The sequence below is a fragment of the Pelophylax lessonae genome (assembly GCF_965119305.1).
Source record: "Pelophylax lessonae genome assembly, chromosome: 5".
NCBI lineage: Eukaryota > Metazoa > Chordata > Amphibia > Anura > Ranidae > Pelophylax > Pelophylax lessonae.
This window is the reverse complement of record NC_138772.1, coordinates 451,816,082-451,833,982: the sequence shown is the minus strand read 5'-3', so window position 1 is coordinate 451,833,982 and position 17,901 is coordinate 451,816,082. Positions and strand designations below refer to the sequence as shown.

The 17,901-nt window shown below is 43.6% G+C and overlaps 1 protein-coding gene across 1 annotated transcript in view; it reads right to left on the bottom strand.

Annotated features, from left to right (window-relative positions):
- Positions 1 to 17,901, bottom strand: part of CRISPLD1 (cysteine rich secretory protein LCCL domain containing 1) — a 139,475-nt gene that overhangs the window by 51,466 nt on the left and 70,108 nt on the right. The window contains exons 2-6 of the mRNA XM_082259671.1: positions 17,680 to 17,798; positions 17,461 to 17,593; positions 14,672 to 14,787; positions 12,807 to 12,907; positions 7,032 to 7,211 (exon numbers count right to left, since the gene is read on the bottom strand). Coding sequence (XP_082115797.1) covers positions 7,032 to 7,211; positions 12,807 to 12,907; positions 14,672 to 14,787; positions 17,461 to 17,593; positions 17,680 to 17,798 — 649 coding nt within the window. The remainder of the gene's footprint in view (positions 1 to 7,031; positions 7,212 to 12,806; positions 12,908 to 14,671; positions 14,788 to 17,460; positions 17,594 to 17,679; positions 17,799 to 17,901) is intronic.

The following is a 17,901-nucleotide window of genomic DNA, read 5'->3' as shown; positions in this document are numbered from 1 at the left end:
CCAGAGTCAGCAGACTTCCTGCGAGCCCTGGCCATCATGAACGGTACACCAGTGATTAGTGATCAAGCTGGTCTGGGCTTAGAGAAGAGTACTAAAAGCCCAACTCCGGGCAGAAGAGAAATGATTCCTGTGCCCACACTGCAATGGTTAAAATAGCTTGTTTAGTGAAGAGAGGAGACACAATTTTACTTACCGGATCCTCAGACAGCACCCCTCCATGAACTGATGGAGGACTATCCTTTGGCATCCGCACATCCCTAGCAGGGCTATGGACCCTACTCTAGTCTAAATTACATTGGAAACCCTAGATTAGAGTGTGGGGGTGCAGAAGCTGCTGAGACAGGTCTAGCTGCAGGGGTGGGGGGGAGTGGAGGATCCCCTAGACTAAAAAAAAGCAATGAACCCTTGCACTGTGGGCACAGCCCCATTGCAAGTGATCATTTTTTGGGTTGCCCAGAGTTGGGCTTGAATCATTTAATATCACCCACCAGGAGAAGAGGACCAGTGACAGGATCCATGGAAAACAAGATAACTGGATTTTTGTAAGAACTTACTGTAAAATCATTTTCTTTGAAGTCCATTGACAGACGCAGCAGCTATGCTTCTTTACCATTGGGTTATGCGTCATCTACAGGAGTAGACTAGGCAGTGAAAAAATTCACTGGGCTGTCCTTCTCTGCATAATCCCCCACACACTGTGCTCTCAAATTAGTTCCGTAGCAAGCAGTGAAAAGAAGACATAAACCATCCCCATAATAGAGGGGCAGGTGCTGCGTCTGTTAATGGACTTCAGAGAAAAGGATTTTACGGTAAGTTCTAGTTTTCTCTATTGTCCATTGACAGACGCAGCAGCAGCTATGCTTCTTTACCATTGGGACGTCCCAAAGCAGTATAGGCATAAGGGGTGGGAAGAAACGCAACCAACAACAGTTAACGCATTTCCAAGGCTAAAAACTAAGTCAACTGGGTAACAAAAAAGCTCAACCAGTAACAGGAGCTTACCCACGAACAAAGTTTGACCCCTGAAAGAGGAAAATACAAGTCTCTTTACACAGCAGCCTGCAAAACCTTTCAGCCAAAAGAGGCATCCGAAGATGCCAATAAATCAAGCTTGCAGAATTTTGTAAAAGTATGCACGGACGACCAAGTCGCCACCTTACACAATTGAGCAACAGATGCCTGATAACAAAAAGCCCAAGAGGCACTCAGCACTCTAGTAGAATGCGCGCTCACATTGACCCTTCAATGAATAAGCCTGAACAACCGTCTGCCTAATCCATCTGGATATGGTCGCAGCAGACGTAGCCAAACTCTTACAAGATCCCTCAGTAAGGACAAAAAGAGAATCTGATGTCCTAAAAGGCTCTGTGGCCGACAGGTAAACCCTGATCGCTCTAACCACATCCAGAGAATGCAAGGAAATTTCCTTGGGATGCTTAGGCTTAGGACAGAGTGAAGGAAAAACAATGTCTTCATTTAAATGGAATTCAGACCCCATCTTAGGAAGAAAGAACTGATTAGATTGGAGAACCACTTCATCTCTATAAACGACCAAGTAAGGCGAACGACAGGAAAGTGCTGCCAATTCAGACACTCTTGCGGGCAGAAGTAATAGCCATCCGGAAAGGCAACCTTCTGAGATAACAAAGGCAGAGATATGTCCCTAATATTGTAAAAAAGGAGGCTTTTGAAGAAGAACAGACAAAACCAAATTCAGATCCAAAGGAGACAATGGGGATCTTCTCAGAGGAGCCCCATTGAATAAAGGTGCGGATCAAGGAATTAGTTGCCAACAGGCGTTGGAAGTAAATAGCTAAGGCTGACACTTGACCCTTGATTGTGCCCAAGGCCAACCATTGCTCAACTCCTTTCTGCAATACCCTCTTAACTGAAAACAAGCGAGGGTGCAAGTTTTGCGATTCACACCAGGAAATATACATTTTGATACATTTTCCTGGAAGTCACTTTCCTAGCCCTCAACAGGGTAGGGATCACAGACTCAAAGAGACCCTTGTCTCTCAGCATCTGCCTTCAACAGCCAAGCCGTTAAAGTCAGCGACCATAAAGCAGGAGGGGAGATCGGCCCCGGAGACAGCAGGTCCTCCCTCAGAGGCAGACGTCAGGGAGGCTCGACGACCATCTTTACCAGGTCTGTGTACCGAGACCAGTGAGGACAGTCTGGTGCCACCAGAATTACTGGCACCTTTTCCACCGCCAATCTGCGGCGAAACCTCAACAACAGCTGTATCGGAGGAAAGGCATAGAGCAGCCGATACTGGATCCTAGGAGTCACCAATGAGTCTGTGGCGTCGGCCAGAGGGTCTTGAGCCCTGGCCACGAACCTTCGTACCTTCTTGTTCAGATGAGACGCAAGCAGGTTGACCTCCGTGGTGCCCCACTGGACACACAGGGGATGAAAGAGACCATTCCTCTTGGTCCAGAACTTAACGACTCAGGTAATCCGCCTGCCAGTTCTCCACTCCCGGAATGCGAACTGCTGAAAGAGCCGAAACATGTTCCTTGGCCCAAATCAGAATCTCGGCCACCTCCTGGGCCGCCTGGGCACTCCTTGTGCCCCCTTGGTGATTAATGTAGGCCACAGCCATGGCATTGTCGGATTGAATCCAAACCAGGGAACCTTGTAGCAGATTCGTCCAGTGGAGCAGGCAAAGCTTGATTGCTCTGAGTTCCAGGACATTTATCGGTAAAATGACTCCTCTGTCAACCAGACTCCCTGGGCACAGAGATTGTCCAGGACTCCACCCCAGGCGACAGGCTGGCATCCATGGAGACCACCGTCCACAACAGCGGCAGAAAGGACTTGCCCTGGATCAAGGCGGGCGACAGAAGCCACCACGAGAGCATTGATCTTGTGAGTTGGTTCAAACATATTCTGTCCAAGGACTGCGGATCCTTGTTCCACTTGACAAGAATATCCTTTTGCAGAGGCCTGGAATAAAATTTAGCAAATGGGACCACCTCGAAGGTCAACACCATCAGCCCCAAGGCTCTCATGCAAGTCCACAGAGATGAGAGATTGTTCTCCATCAGCAACCTAATCTCTCCCTGCAACATCTTAAGTTTGTCCCCAGGAAGAATGACCCTCGCCAGAGAGGAGTCTAAAGTCAAACCCAGGTAATTTTGTCGCACCGATGGGGCCAGCGCAGATTTTTTTAAGTTGATAGTCCACCCGAACTCCTGAAGGGTCTGGACCGTTATTGACAGGTCACCCAACAAGGTTGGGTGAGAGATTGTTCTCAACAGGAGATCGTCTAGAAAATCCGAGGATCGTAATCCCTCTTTTTCGGAGCAAAGCCAACACTGAAGCCGAAACCTTGGTGAAGACTCTGGGAGCAGAGGCTAGACCAAAGGGTAATGCCACAAATTGAAAGTGCTCCTCTGCCACTGCAAAACAGAGATACCTCTGATGTCCCCTGTATATAGGGATGTGCAGATACCCATTTGTCCTGAATCAAATGTCTCCTCACCCCCGAATCAGGTGAGGGCGCCCCTTCATGCTGAAGAGTATTTGGCCACCGAACCGGACTGGCTAGTATGGTTGTTACTTGACCAAGCCTATTTGTTCCCTCCAGAGGCTCTGAGGCATGACAAAAATGTCTATGAGTCGTGAAAGAGGGCCTCCGCTTACTGCGGGGTGCCTTAAATTTTTTAGGCTTGGGGGGGGGGAATAGTACTCTTACCCCCCGTTAAACCTTTGATCAACTCATCCAAGGAGTCTCCAAACAGACGTTCACCCAAAAAGGGGAGATCTATTCATGCCTTCTTAGAAGCCTGGTCGCCAACCAGCTTTTCAGCCACACCAGCCAGCGTATGGCAATCCCTACTGCTGACAATCTGGCAACCAGAGGGGCCGCGTCCAGGGCCACATCACACAGGAACACCAGGGTCTGGGTCATCTGGTCCGTGAGCTCAATCAGAGTCGGGGAAACTATCTCAGAGGTCAAGTTACCCCTAAGCACTTTAACCCATTCCGTTACCATCTGAGAAACCAGAATGGATGCAAAGACATGTTTTAATATCGAGCCTGCCAAAAGATGCAGGTGACGAGAAAGGGATTCCACCTGTCTGTCCACTGGGTCATTAAACGCCGGGGAGTCTTCCACATGCACCACAGTAGATTTTTTAACCTGGAAACAGGGTGATCCACCCTAGGCGATACTGTCCAGCAGTTTGAGAGCAAGTCAGCAAAGGGATAACGGCATTCAATGCGCATTGGCACCACAAACACGTGCTTAATGCGCTGCCATTGCTCATTCACAATATCGTGAAAGTCCTCGGGACAAGGGAACACCTGACCCGACTTCTGGGCTTTGCGGGAGCCAAAAACGACACGCTTTCCTGACTGTGTGGGCTCATTGTCCAATTGCAATGTTTCCCTTACTGAACGAATCAGTGCTTCCACCATAGCACGTTCCCACGCTGCAGCTGAGGATCCGACTTCCTCAGGATCTGACTGCGAGGATAGGGATCCCTCAGGGAGGGGGTTGTCCGAGGTGACCATATCAGGCTCTGAATCAGAGGACAGAGAAGGCAGTGGTCATTTTTGCCCAGTGACAGGTTTCATTACAAAATCCACCTTTGACGCCAGATTTTCCAATGCTGCAGAAAGAGATATCAGAGACTGTGCAGTCGCACTGAGGGAATCTGAAGGAGAAATACCTGCTTGGGACTCCATTTTGCAAGTTGTATAAAAAAAGGTGCATCGCCCCTTTAAATCGCGATCGCGGTCCGCACCGCTATATAGCGCTGTAACCGGAGTCACCCTTAAATAGTGGCAGGAGCAGACCTGCACCTCACAGTGTAATCAGCAACTTTGCAGCATGGAGATTCAGCATGAAACTTCTCACAGGAAGTGACATAGAATCACAAGAGGCAGAAGACTGCCTATGTAGCTCCAGGCTACACCAAAATGGTGCCAATGCAAAAGCATAGGAAGCTCAGGGAAAATGGCCGCTGTACCTTACACACAGAGAACCGAAGCCCACACTTAAGATGGTGGCTGAAAACTATGCCATTCGATCAGGACCCAGACATGAGGCCACCACAAGGATCTACCTAAAAAGACCGCGTCACCACCCTGAGTGGGGGTGCTGCCAGCCAAGGGGTACACTGTGACTCAGGGTGTTCCAGGTCAATGCATCCCAGCGAGACATCCGCTCGCAGGCTTCACCCCATCCACAGGGGCTCCGTCGTGGCAAGGCCTAGTCAGACCATAACCTACTCATGCTCGTTGGCCAGGCTGGGAGACCGTAGGGATCTAGATTTGCCAGTGTGAAACCACAGCCGGCTGTCACTTTTAGTTCACGAGGAGGATCTTTCTGACACTAGCTAGCGATAGTGAGTAAAGATAAATAAATCTAAACATTATTAAAAGAATAAAAAACTGAGACCGAAGTCCCAGCAGGAAACCTAGGTCCTACTTCTTCACTAGACAGCAAGAAACTGATAGAGAGCACAGTGTGTGGGGGGTTATGCCGAGGACAGCCCCCTATAGGCTTGTCATTGAATTTTTTCACTGCCTAGTCTACTCCTGTAGATGGCGCATAACCCAATGGTAAAGAAGCATAGCTGCTGCGTCTGTCAATGGACGATAGAGAAATGTAAAACTATCTTATATAAAATCAAAGGTATGGTTAGAAGGCACATTGGTGAGTTGGGTTTAGAGGGCCAGATCACACCACAATCTCTGCATTCAAAATGCAGTTCTGCAGGAACGTTTTTGATGCTTTTCAGTGCATTTTTGATGCATTCTGATACGTTTTTCCCATCTTTTTGTTTTCTTCATCTCAACAGAGGACATGTGCATTCTGGTGCATTTTTTGATGCGTTTTGTTATGTATTAGATGCATACAGAAAAAATGCATCATGTCCTACTTGACAACTGTACTGGTGTAAACTATGGCCACTGAAATTTTAACCGCCTAGTGACCACTTCACGTAGGGGTACAGCGGCAGAGAAGCTCTCCTGGGCTTGATCATCTAGTATGTCATCTAGCATTTCTGAGTCTGAGGCATACCAGCCAATAATTGACCACCGGCACCCGCTAATCAGCGAGTAGGATGACAGGACAGAGCTCTGTGAATGTAAACAATACAGAGCACTGACCTGTCAGCGGGGATGTGCCAGTTCTTGTTTTCCTGCAAAGGTAATAAAAACCGGCACATCCCTTAAAAAAAGAGACATCACACAGTGAATGCACCAAGCACTCTTAGGACCACATTTAACTTTTTGATCGCCCTAGATGTTAACCCCTTCCCAGTCAGTGTCATTGGTACACAGACCATGCATATTTTTTTTTTTTTTACATATAGGTACGTGATTTTGCACAGGAGGGCCACCTTGCTGCCGTGTATATACAGTATACAGTCAGCTAGTGATTAATATACTTCATATAAATATTACATTTTTAGTCCTGGATGTATAAAAGTAGTTGTAAACCTCTGAAATGAACAAAGCATATCCTTCTATAGTGTGTACTTGCCTCTATCCAAAGCACCGAGTGTGATTTGGATTTTGTTTCTCATTCCTCTATGTCTTTTCTGTCTTGCTTCTCACTCTGCTATCTGCATGAGTCATTTCTGACAGTCTATGCCGACACCAATCAATCTTAGGAGACGGCCCTGTCCCCCCAGAGCACACAGCAAGTGATTGACAGCCTCAGCTGTGCATGTTTCCTTATGATGCTGTGTAAGGGGGGGGCGTGTCCATTTCCACCCAATCAGGTTTTAGATTACACTGAGCTCTGTGCTTTGTGTTGTGCAATGTGTGACATCAGATCCCTTGCCCCCAGTCTTCTGAAGCTTGGAAATGTGGTGTAAATTTTGGACTTTGAGTGGCTGAGGAGAGAGTGCTGCAAATAAATAGGTATAACTTATGTAAGAGGATTTGCTTCATCTCTGTGTATTACCTGAGGCTAGTTACTTCAGTGAGTAGATGTAAAGGTTTACAACCACTTTAAAGAATGAAACACTACATTTTCTTTAGGATTACACAAACATCCTTTTCTTACACATTTGCTCTGTGCTGACCACTTCATTGCTATCATAAGCATCAGGCCTGGTTGAAGAGGTTGGGGAGTGAGTTCTTGCTCTGCTCTGTGAGGTGGTATCAATAGCTTTGGATCGCTGCCTCTCAATTTCATTTGTTTCTTCCTCCGGTTCAGGTATAGGATAGTGAAATTCTGAACCTTCTGTAAAAAAAAAAAAAAAGTAAAATAAAAATCGAAAATTATCAAAAATAAAAATGCATTCCTTTTTAAATTTACTTTCCAAATTAGCCCTAGATGCTCCTTGTCGGCTGTACTTGTATGATGGTTACGGGCCCAGAAGTACATTCTATATGCTGAAGTGACCTTGTTTGATCTCCAGGAACAAGCCTTCCTGAGACCAGTAATAAGCATCTTCCCTACACGGCTGCCAACTGTGTAAATCTCAACCTAATTACTAGTTGTGGTTTAAAAAAGAAGACTCTGGTTCACTGGAGACCACCAAACTATTTCTCCAGGGGACATCAAGATGGCCATTAATCCCTGTGTTAGGAGGCATGACTCCAGTGCTGAAATGTCTTACAAAATATGGATTCTTCCCTATGAATGCACAGATATATCAAATACATGGCCCTTTCACGGCAATAGGTAAATATTATTATCCACAGCAGAGTGCCAGGCTATTTAGAAAAACAATACCCTACTGGTTATTTTTAAAGTCTGGCTATTGGATAAAATTATCCAAACAGTGCCCGTATTCATTTTCAATATGAATGGTGACCCTGCACAAATTTGGCCAATATGGGCCAATGTTTTCATGAGTACACAGAAATCTCAAATTAACTCCTTTCTCATGTAGCCTTTTTATGCCAAGTTATAATTTTGTGTATGGCTATAAATGTTAGATGCATAACCTGGATGGCCTTAAAGAAGAACTCCAGTTATATGAAAAAAAAAAAAAAAACAGTTTGTGCAGTTTTTAATGGCGCCGTTTACAGATCCTCCAAATATAATCCATTTTTTTTATCTGTGATCATGCATAGACTTGGAGTGCCGCTCAAAGCTGGAAGATAACAGGTGTCCTTACTGGTATTCAGAAAGCAGGGTCAGGTGTCAGGCACTAATTCAGAAGCGTGGACAAACGTGAAGCAGAAAATTGACCCAGAGCTTCAGATGTAACTATGGCTGCCTACAACCTCAGCTAGCACTGCTCCAGCCACGCCCCCTAAAATATGTTTTTCCCCGCCTATGGGGGGGGGCTTGATCACAGTGGTGACCTCTGACCAAGCCCTAGTGGGCAGGGCGAAACATGTCAGGGGGCGTGGCCAGGGCAGGGCTGAAGCCATACACAGTCATATTCACATCTGAAGTACTGGGTCGGTTGAGCGGCATCTATTTTTCGATCTCTTAACTACTTCCAGTCCAGGCCTTTTCTGGCACTTTTTGTTCACTTGTAACAAGTATTTTTTTCTATAAAATAACTCAGAACCTCCAATGTTTATATATAATTTTTTTTTTTTTTTGCAGAGGCCCTAGAAAATGAATTGGTGGGTTGTGCAGTTTTATATATGGTATTTGCACAGCAGTTTTCAAATTTTTTTGGGGGGAAAAAATGCACTTTGTTGAATTTTAATGCAAAGAACCATAATGCATAATGTTTTTGTAAAATATAAAAGATTAAGATACACAACGGCAACAAACAACATAAATTTTACTATCCATAAGTGACACTTTAAATGCCTTTACAGAGGAGGTCTGGTGCTAGAAATACTACCCATGATCAGAGGTTTACGGTGATACCTCACATGTGTGACCTCACATGTGTGAAACAATTGCTGTTTGCAAACTTTTATTGCTATCATAAGGAATGTAAACATTCTTGTGACAGCAATAGGCATGTGACAGGTCCTCCTTTTGGAGAGATCTAGGGTCTATAAGACCCCTAATTCCTCCTCTGCACCAAGATCCGTGTTTCTAAATGCTTTAGATTTTAAAAAACTGACGCTGATAGTTTATGAGTAACCAGGAAGCTATGTCATGTCATTGCTTCTTGTTTACTATAAAACAAACAGCCCATCAAAGTTGATCCCAGCTTTGTTTGGCTGTCTGACCGACACGCCGGCTAAACGCTCGGGTCTCCCGGTGGGACAAGAGAGTCTGAGAGAGCCGAGGAAGGCGGCGGGAGGGGGGTGGGGGAAAATCCCCTCTCGCTCCATGTAATAGCAGTTAAGCAGCTGGTGAGCCGCTCCAGTTGCTATTACAAAACAGCCAACCACCAGCTCAAAAAAAACGGTACTGGGATGCAGGCATCATCCTGGTATAACCACCGAAAGTCCAGTGACAGACTGGTACATCGCTGGATGTGGGGTGGTTTAAGTACATTGAGCGATTGATTATTTTTAGTTTTGACAGTGCAAGAAGTGTTTGAACTGCTGTAAAGTTTTTATTACTAACTTTTTCCCCACTGGGTAGATTCACCCTCTCTATTTGCCTGCTGATCATCATTACTGGGATGGGAACATCCCAGTATTTGGTCGCTTCCTAGAACAGGAATAAACAGAAATATGTTTCCACTGGGACACCTGTTCTGGTGACAACTGTCTACGAATAAGTTCCCTTCACATTGCAGAGATATCCTGTGATTTGCCATTGGGTCTACAGGACAACAAGTGAAATCTCAGCAGTGGGACACGCATAAACGTCATAAAAAGTCTGACGGGTTGAAACCACTTTTTACTTAAGTCCTAAAACTAAAAATGAAACAACTTTGAAGTAGAAGAAGTAGTTTAAATTACACAATAAGGGTCCATGCACACTGGCTTAAAAATCGCTGCTTCTACAGGAGTTTTACGTTCTGCCTGTAGATGCAGCTTAATGTTAGTCTATGTGTCCATGCACATTAGGATGTGTAAAGGCAGATTTTAAGCTCAGCATTTAAAAAAAAAAAAAAAAAAAAAATGGGGGGGGGGGGAGGGGGGAACCCTTCTGGTTTGTGTTTTTTTTTTTTTTTCTTTCAGAAAACTACTCTCAAAAACACTCCTATTTGCTCCTAAACATTTGTACTAAATCACTCTATATGAGTGTTTTTCTGGCCAAAAAACACGTTTTGTCACCGTGTCTCTGCCCACCCCTTCACTAAATTATTATGACTGGCAGGAACAGAAAAGCTACTATAAGTTCATTGGAGCAGACTTTTTTCCTATTCAGAAGGGACAAAGTTCAAATTCACCTTGACCAAGGATTTAAAGCTAATCCTGCAGGTTCAAAATGAATGGTAATGGAAAAATTTATGTGCAAATTCACTATGACGATTTTTTTTTTCTAAACTATATTGCACACATGGTTAAGTAAGGCATTCAGATGATGTGACCGCTGTGATTGGCGGTCACAGCGCTCCGATGATCAGAAAGCTCTCTAGTATGCATCGGGAGCTTTCCAGTACACACCGGATACCATGCTGGGAACGTGCAGGGAGAGCATTCTGAGCACAGTAAGTAGTTTTAACAGAGTCACATATTTGTGGCCGATCGGCGTTAAGGCCCACCTATCAAGCAGCTGCTTATCTATGATCTCATAATTCTTAAATGAAAACAGCTGCCTGTGCCCTATGTCTCTAGCACATTTTGGCCTAGCCTTGCTCGTCAAAACGGTCCTGCTCTTGGCCAGTTTTACACTGCCTTATCTGCAGTCTCCTATTTCTTGAAAAAAAAAAACAGCTTGTTCTTCAGGTCTCTAAAACATTACAACCTAATCTTGCATGTTAAAACTGTCCTGCCACTTGCCAATGTTTAGAGATAGAGAGTGTTTTAGGCGCTCACAGGAGGTGCTGTCACTTGAAAAAGGAGTGCGCATGCCCGAACCCGGCATCCAGCGCATGCTCCGAAACGCGTAGTGAAGCCCGGATTGCCCACATTGCCCACACCACAAGTGACGTCAGACGCTGCAGGACGCCGCTCAAGCTCACCGCAGTTCTTCCACCGAGTCAACCCGGAAGTCGTCAGGACCAGCTCCCGGACCCTCAGACCGGATAAGAACAAGAGCCGGTTCCCCAGCCACCGGATAACAACGTTACGCCACACGCATCATTGAGTATTGATATGTGAGTCACTACTATAATTTTTTGCTATTAAATTATATACCGCACTCAAGAGGCACTTCTTCCCCTTTTCTACTTGCCAATGTTTACACTGCTAGATCGTCCAAAGTTTCTTAATTCTGAATAGGAGTTTTATAGAAATTGCTCAGCGGTAGCACAGTTTTGCATCAGCAAAAACAGGGACAACCTCACTGAACTACTGGCCAAATTCTATCTAGTGGTCAAAGCTGGCCTATTACCACCTAATTAAAAAAAGCATGAAAAAGTAGCCTATGCTCTATGTACTTCCAGATAACTTTAAAAGAAAACCAATTCTACTGCCAAATTTGCACTGCCATTGAGGCAGTCTGTGAAAATCATACTGTTCTGTAACACCCATGTACAACTTTGAGGCATGGTACATATACCCGTTGGAAATGCTCAGCTTTCCATGTCCTTTGACAATGACTTACCTATTAGCCTAAAAAATGACCAGAATTTACTAACCGGGTCCTCCCTTCCCCCATAAACTTCGATTGGAGTTACCACTCTGGCTTACATTCACTAAATTTCAAATAGGAATCGCCTGTAAAATGAATATGCATGGATTCATTCATTCGCAATGCTAAGATAGGACAGGCAAAAGGGTAGGAATTATTACAATTAGATCCTATTTTGTGTTTTATTCTTTCACAAGCATATGTAAAAACGTTAGAGTGAGACCCTATTAACAGTTTTGTCGACATTACAATGAGGATATGTTATGTATACAGTTAAGATGCAATAAATGATTAACGTAGTTCTTTAATTAAGTCATTAGTTCAGGACATAAAAGTGTTAGATTGCCCAAAATAGAAATTTCAGATATGGGTAGGGGTTTATAGGCTGAACTGGCTTCTGGAACTTGAGTGGAACTGCATGCCTGAGTTCCTGGCTCTGTCCTTGCTGCTATGCAGCTTTGTTCCCATTGCTGTATAATCTAAAATGCTAAACATATGGGAAATCTAGTGGAATGCAAGACCACCATAAAAGCCACAGCAGGTGGGCAGAGCATTCAGCTCCATTTCACCATTCGTATCTTGGAGAGATTCAAGAAACTTGTATGTGATTACACCTGGAGGCATCTATCTAAATCTGAAATGTGTCTGAACTGACCCTACGTATACCAGATCATAATTTGCATGATGTAGGCAGAAAGATATTGTATATAAAATTGCTGTATATTTCTAAGGATTAAACAAAGCTGATTTTCAAGCAAACTACTAAATACACGGATGATATATATATATATATATATATATATATATATATATATATATATATATATATATATATATATAAATAATGGTATGCAAAAGGATTTAAATTTTTGTACATTCAGTCCTGAAATTAACACAGCCCTGCCACACAGCACAGTCCTGTCTGGCAGTGCAAGAGACCTGATTATTCTCTGCCACGGTTATGTTACGCTGACAAATTTTGTCTTTCTCCCCAGCCTGTGGCTGGAAAAGCTAAAGGAGAAGCAGCAGAGTCATGAGCTAATATCTCTGATACTTTACTGTTACTTTGCGGTCTCCTCCTTTCAGCATGCGGGTTGTTAGCACATGGGCATTGCAGCACACCTGACTGGCTGCTTCTCCCTCTCGTGATCTAAGCTCTGCAATACAGGGACTGCAAATCAAAATTTAGGTACATATTCCGGCTTTAACTATCACACAACTTACCTCTGTAACAAAGATTGTTTCTGCATCCTCCTCCATAGCTGGGTGGGCAAGCAGAACACGAACGGCCATGTTTATATGGAGCATGTCCCCACCAGTTTCCTCTTTAGAAAGAGAAATACATAACGTAAACCAATATTTACTTTTACTGCCAATTCTTTATTCTCGGCATTGGTAAACTAATACAATGAATGAGAAACTAAAGATTAGTATCACCCTATTTTAGGTGAAGTTGTACAAGAAATAATAACATGAAAAAAGGCAAAAAGTACAAATGTACAAAAAGCTGTAACAAAAAGCAATATAATTTTTCTCTAGTTTGACTACAATAAAGTGAAATTGGCACAATCAGAAGTTGTTGGTTAGTCCTATCCTCATTCCCTGCAGTAGTCAGCAATCTTTGCCCTGCTGCCATGGAGAAATTTTAAATGGATCCGGCAAGCCAAAAAGATATTTGGCCAAAAAGACCACAGTCTAAGGCTTATGCACATTGGGCATTTAGCCCCGGAGCAAGAGATTCAGAGCGCTGTCCAGCACTGCTGCCGGCAACCTGTAAATGTTTATGACAGGCCAACAGCTGCTTTGGATGGGGTTTGCTGGAAGCTCTGTCTGGCAGATTTTGAGGAGGACACTGCAAATCCCGCTCCTGTTCACTTTTCGTGGCCGCTGGACTTATCTTGCCTTTCAGTGAGCCAAGGACCACTACAGGAGAAATCATAGTGAAGAGTGGGAGGTGATCTAAACTGCGGTTCACCAATCTCCTTTAGGCTGAATTAACCCAGAAGTGTTCAGCTGTGAGGTCTTCTGTGTTCAGAACTCAAATCCTAGTTTCAGCACAAGGTATGTAGCAGATCAGAGACTCTGTCTGACGTACGTACTTAACCACCAATTGTGTGACGCTATTATCTTTATGTATGCCAGAGGTGAAAGAGTAATTTTAGGGCCAACATTTACTTTTAAAGTTGTAGAACTATGGTCTTCCATTAAAAATGTGTGCTGCAGCACATAACTATAAGCACAACCATACTTCCAGTTTTCTTTTAGTTTCCTTGCAGTCTTACAAATACCTGTTGAGTTTGCCAGTGATGCTCGCCTAATACAACTTCCAATGATGGTGTGGCACTGCTCCCGAATTTAGAGCACAATTGTTACTCTTACGTAGGTAGTGCTTGGACTACAGTGGATTAAAAAAAAAAATGGAACAGAAGGTGTGGCTATAAGCATTATCACTGCTCATTCACAAGTCTGTAGCTTGTAAATTAGTACCTGGCCACAACAAGGATGTCTTCATGCTGGCAGCTGTCCTAGATGGTGTCCAACGTTGTAATGCTGCACACATTTCGACAATATTTGGGTAATTGTTTAGGCATTTTGCCAAGGCACCTCTAAAGAATCCAAAAGTCACCCCACGGCACCCTGGTAAAATAGGTTGATTTAGACTTTCATCTTTAGTTGTACTTTAGCTTGAAAGTAATAAGCCGTTTTTTTTTTTTCGTTTTTTTTTTATGCGTCACCTATTTACAAATCTGGATATTGTAGATTTTCACTGTTTTGCAAACTATGCTATTGTGAGCCTTGATATATATATAGTGCTTAGTGATGCAACACAGTCTCATCTTAAAAATGCAATAAAAATTTAGAGATCATTTAGGTTCAAGTGAAAAACTATAGATTTCATAAAGATGTCTGCAAGGTTTCCAATTCATATTTTTCATATAACAACTAAGCATTCAATGATACAATCTAAAAAAAATGTAATTACACTGGTGATATTTATGATATTACATTTAACCAACAACCCAACACAAAATATTTGTACCTTAAATTATGTGATTTTGGAATTGCAATTAAATTGTAATCTTACTTACTTTGGAGAATAATTGCACACTAAATATATTGCTTGCGCCCAGATTTGCCCCCAAATGTTCATGTTATGACACAGGTTTATGGCACAGCCAATTCGGTTACTCGTTGCCCAAACCACCTAAATGGGAAAATACAATCAAAATAAATGACGAAGTAGATAATGTTTAAAATTACAATCATTTGCACAGTGCATATTTTGAATGTAAAAATAAATGAATAACAGTCAATAACACAATAACACTGTAGTTACATAGTTAGTAAGGTCGAAAAAAAGACACTAGTCCAACCAACAAGAAAAATATTGAAAACACCCACATACACAATCCCATACGCACAGCTGATCCAGAGGAAGGCAAAAAAAAAACAATAAAACATTATCCAATTCGCTCGAGTGGGGGGAAATAAAATCCTTCCTGATCCCCAGGGAGGCAATCAGATATTCCTTGGATCAACTACCCTTGGGGTTAATACCCCTCAATCATACTATCCAGTTATACTATGGGCATTTCGGAATGCACTCAGGCCTTTTTTTTGTTCCAATAATTTTTTAGAAATTTAAAGCAGCGTACAGAAGTTTAAAGTTTATAATTAAACTATCATCAGAAAGTTATCAGAACAAGGATGCATTTTCCAATATGATCAGAGACCCTGAACTGTTAAACATAGAAAAACTGTATCAAAAAGTTTTAGGCCCGATAATCCGGCTGTACCCATTAACATGGCTCTTTGGAATGTCTAAGTCTATGAGCCCATAAATCTCAGCACCTAGGCACCAAGAAACAAGCAACATCAACATGTACCATGTAATATAGGTATCAAGTAACAGTACAATAAGTTGGTGATCATATAGCCATCCAGGCCTTTTTTTAACAGTCTACTGAGCTGGACAGAACCAGCTCTTGAGGGAGTCTATTCCATAATTTCATATCTCTTACTATGAAGAAACCTGTATTTGGAGATTACATTTCTTTTCTTATAGAAGTAAAGAGTGCCCCATTGTCCTCTGTGATGACCTTAAAGTGAATAACTCAACACCAAGTTCACTGTATGGACCACTTTTGTACTTATAGAGGTTTATCATATCCCCCCTTAACCACTTGCCGCCCGCCCACCATCAAATGAAAGCAGAGCAGTGCGGCTCTTGTTCTGGGACGACATCATATGACGGTGCCCCAGAACGGCCACTTTCGCACGCCCATGGGGGCGCGATTGCGGACGCGCTTCTAGGACATGGCACGACCCTGATCTTGGTAAAGAGCCAATGACATGGCTCTTTACCCATGTGATCGGCTGTGTCCAATCCCAGCCGGTCACAGGTAAATGCGGAAGTGCCGTTTATCGGCGCTCCTCGCCTCACACTGTCAGAGTGTGTGGCGAAGAGAGCTGATCAGTGGCTCCACCTCAGTGCCCTGATGACAGTAAATCAACAGCAGTGCCCATCAGTGACACCAATCAATGCCCACCAGTGACACCAATCAGTGCCCATGAGTGACATCAATCACTGCCCATTAGTGATGCCAGTCAGTGCCTGCTCATCTGTGCTGCCCTTCAGTGCTGCCCATCAGTGCCACCAGTTAGTGCATATCAGTGCCACCTATCAGTGCTACCCCTACCATGAGTCCCGCTGGGTCCATTGGACCCAGGCAGCACTTTGAGAAGGGCTGCAAATTGATGCCCAAGTTTTTTTTCCAGCAGTTTTGTGTGTTATCAGTTTGCGGCACGTTACGGGTAGCATTTCTCCATCTCATACTGCCGCTCGTAGTGCAGAATGATGAGTATGAGGAGGTGGAGTGTCTCCTCCGGGGAACGACACTCGCATGATTGTTGTCTGCGCAATGACATCAGACATCAGCGCACTCCATCACACGCAGGGGATGCTAGATCTTATAGGGCAATGACTGCACAGGAGTGACAGGAGAACTGAGGACGGACAGTGGGTGTTTGATGGACCAGTCCGGTGGTGAGTTACGGAAGAAGATAACAGTATATAGAATATTTTCTAAATGTTATATTTATATAAAATAATGGATGTGGGGGGCCTTTTGAGGTGCGTGGTTTTTTTTTTTTGTTTTAGGGACTGGGGGGAGGGGGCAGCATTTTATTCTTGGACCCAGGCAGCACAATGTCGTGGGCCAGTCCTGGTGCTACCTATTAGTGCCCCCTCATCAGTGTCACCTAATCAGTGCCCATAACTGCCACCTCATCAGCGCATATCAGTGAAGGAGAAAAACTACTTATTTACAAAATTTACTGAAAGAAACTAAGAAAAAACTTTTCTTTTTATCAAAATGTGTCTTTTTTTTAGTTGTAAAAAATAAAAAACCCATCGATGATTAAATACCATCAAAAGAAAGCTCTATTTATGCGGGGGGGGGGAAAATTCATATAGGTACAGCATTGCATGACCGCGCAATTGTCATTTAAAGTGTGACAGCGCTGAAAGCTGAAAATTGGCCTAGGCAGGAAGGGGATGAAAGTGCCCTGTATAGAAGTGGTTAATCTCCTCTTCTCAAGAGAGAATACATTAAGTTCCTGTAATCTTTACTCAAAGCTGAGCTCCTCCATGCCTCTTATTAATTTAGTTGCCCTTCTCTGCGCTGTGTGTGGAATAGTTTCTTCTCGAGTACACATAAGCAGTGTACATATAGCTGCTCTAAAAGAGTGGACCGGTGACAGAATAAGGGGAGGGTGGGGATTTGCCAATCACATCCCCCAAAGCAAAGGTTCCCTGAAATCTTTCGAAGGATGGAAATCTCCTTTAAAAATTAAAATGAAATAAATATGACCCTACCTGCGTATAGTGAGTGCAAACAGGTCCTGAACACCTGAATGGGCAGTAAGGGTTACATTCTTGTGGATATGGAAATGTGTAATCTCTCACTTCATCATACCAAGCCTGAACATGGTAGGTTGGAGGCCTGTATCTATAAAGGGAAGAACACAACAATGTTATAGTATCTCATCTCCTACTGTATCATCTTCTGGTATTGTGAATAAACAAATCACTTACCTCCCCCAGTGAGCCCCAAGGTTCTGTCCAATGGATGGAAGCAAATTTGCTGGACCATGTTCCCATAAACAAGTAGATGCCCATTCTTCAGCAGATCGTTCAAGCTCCACATCCCATACCTGCAAACAGCAAATAATGACAGATCTCAGACTGGGGACAAGAAAACGCGGAGGTCGCATTTATATCATGTTACATTTAGGTACCTTAAAGTCGATAGAAAAA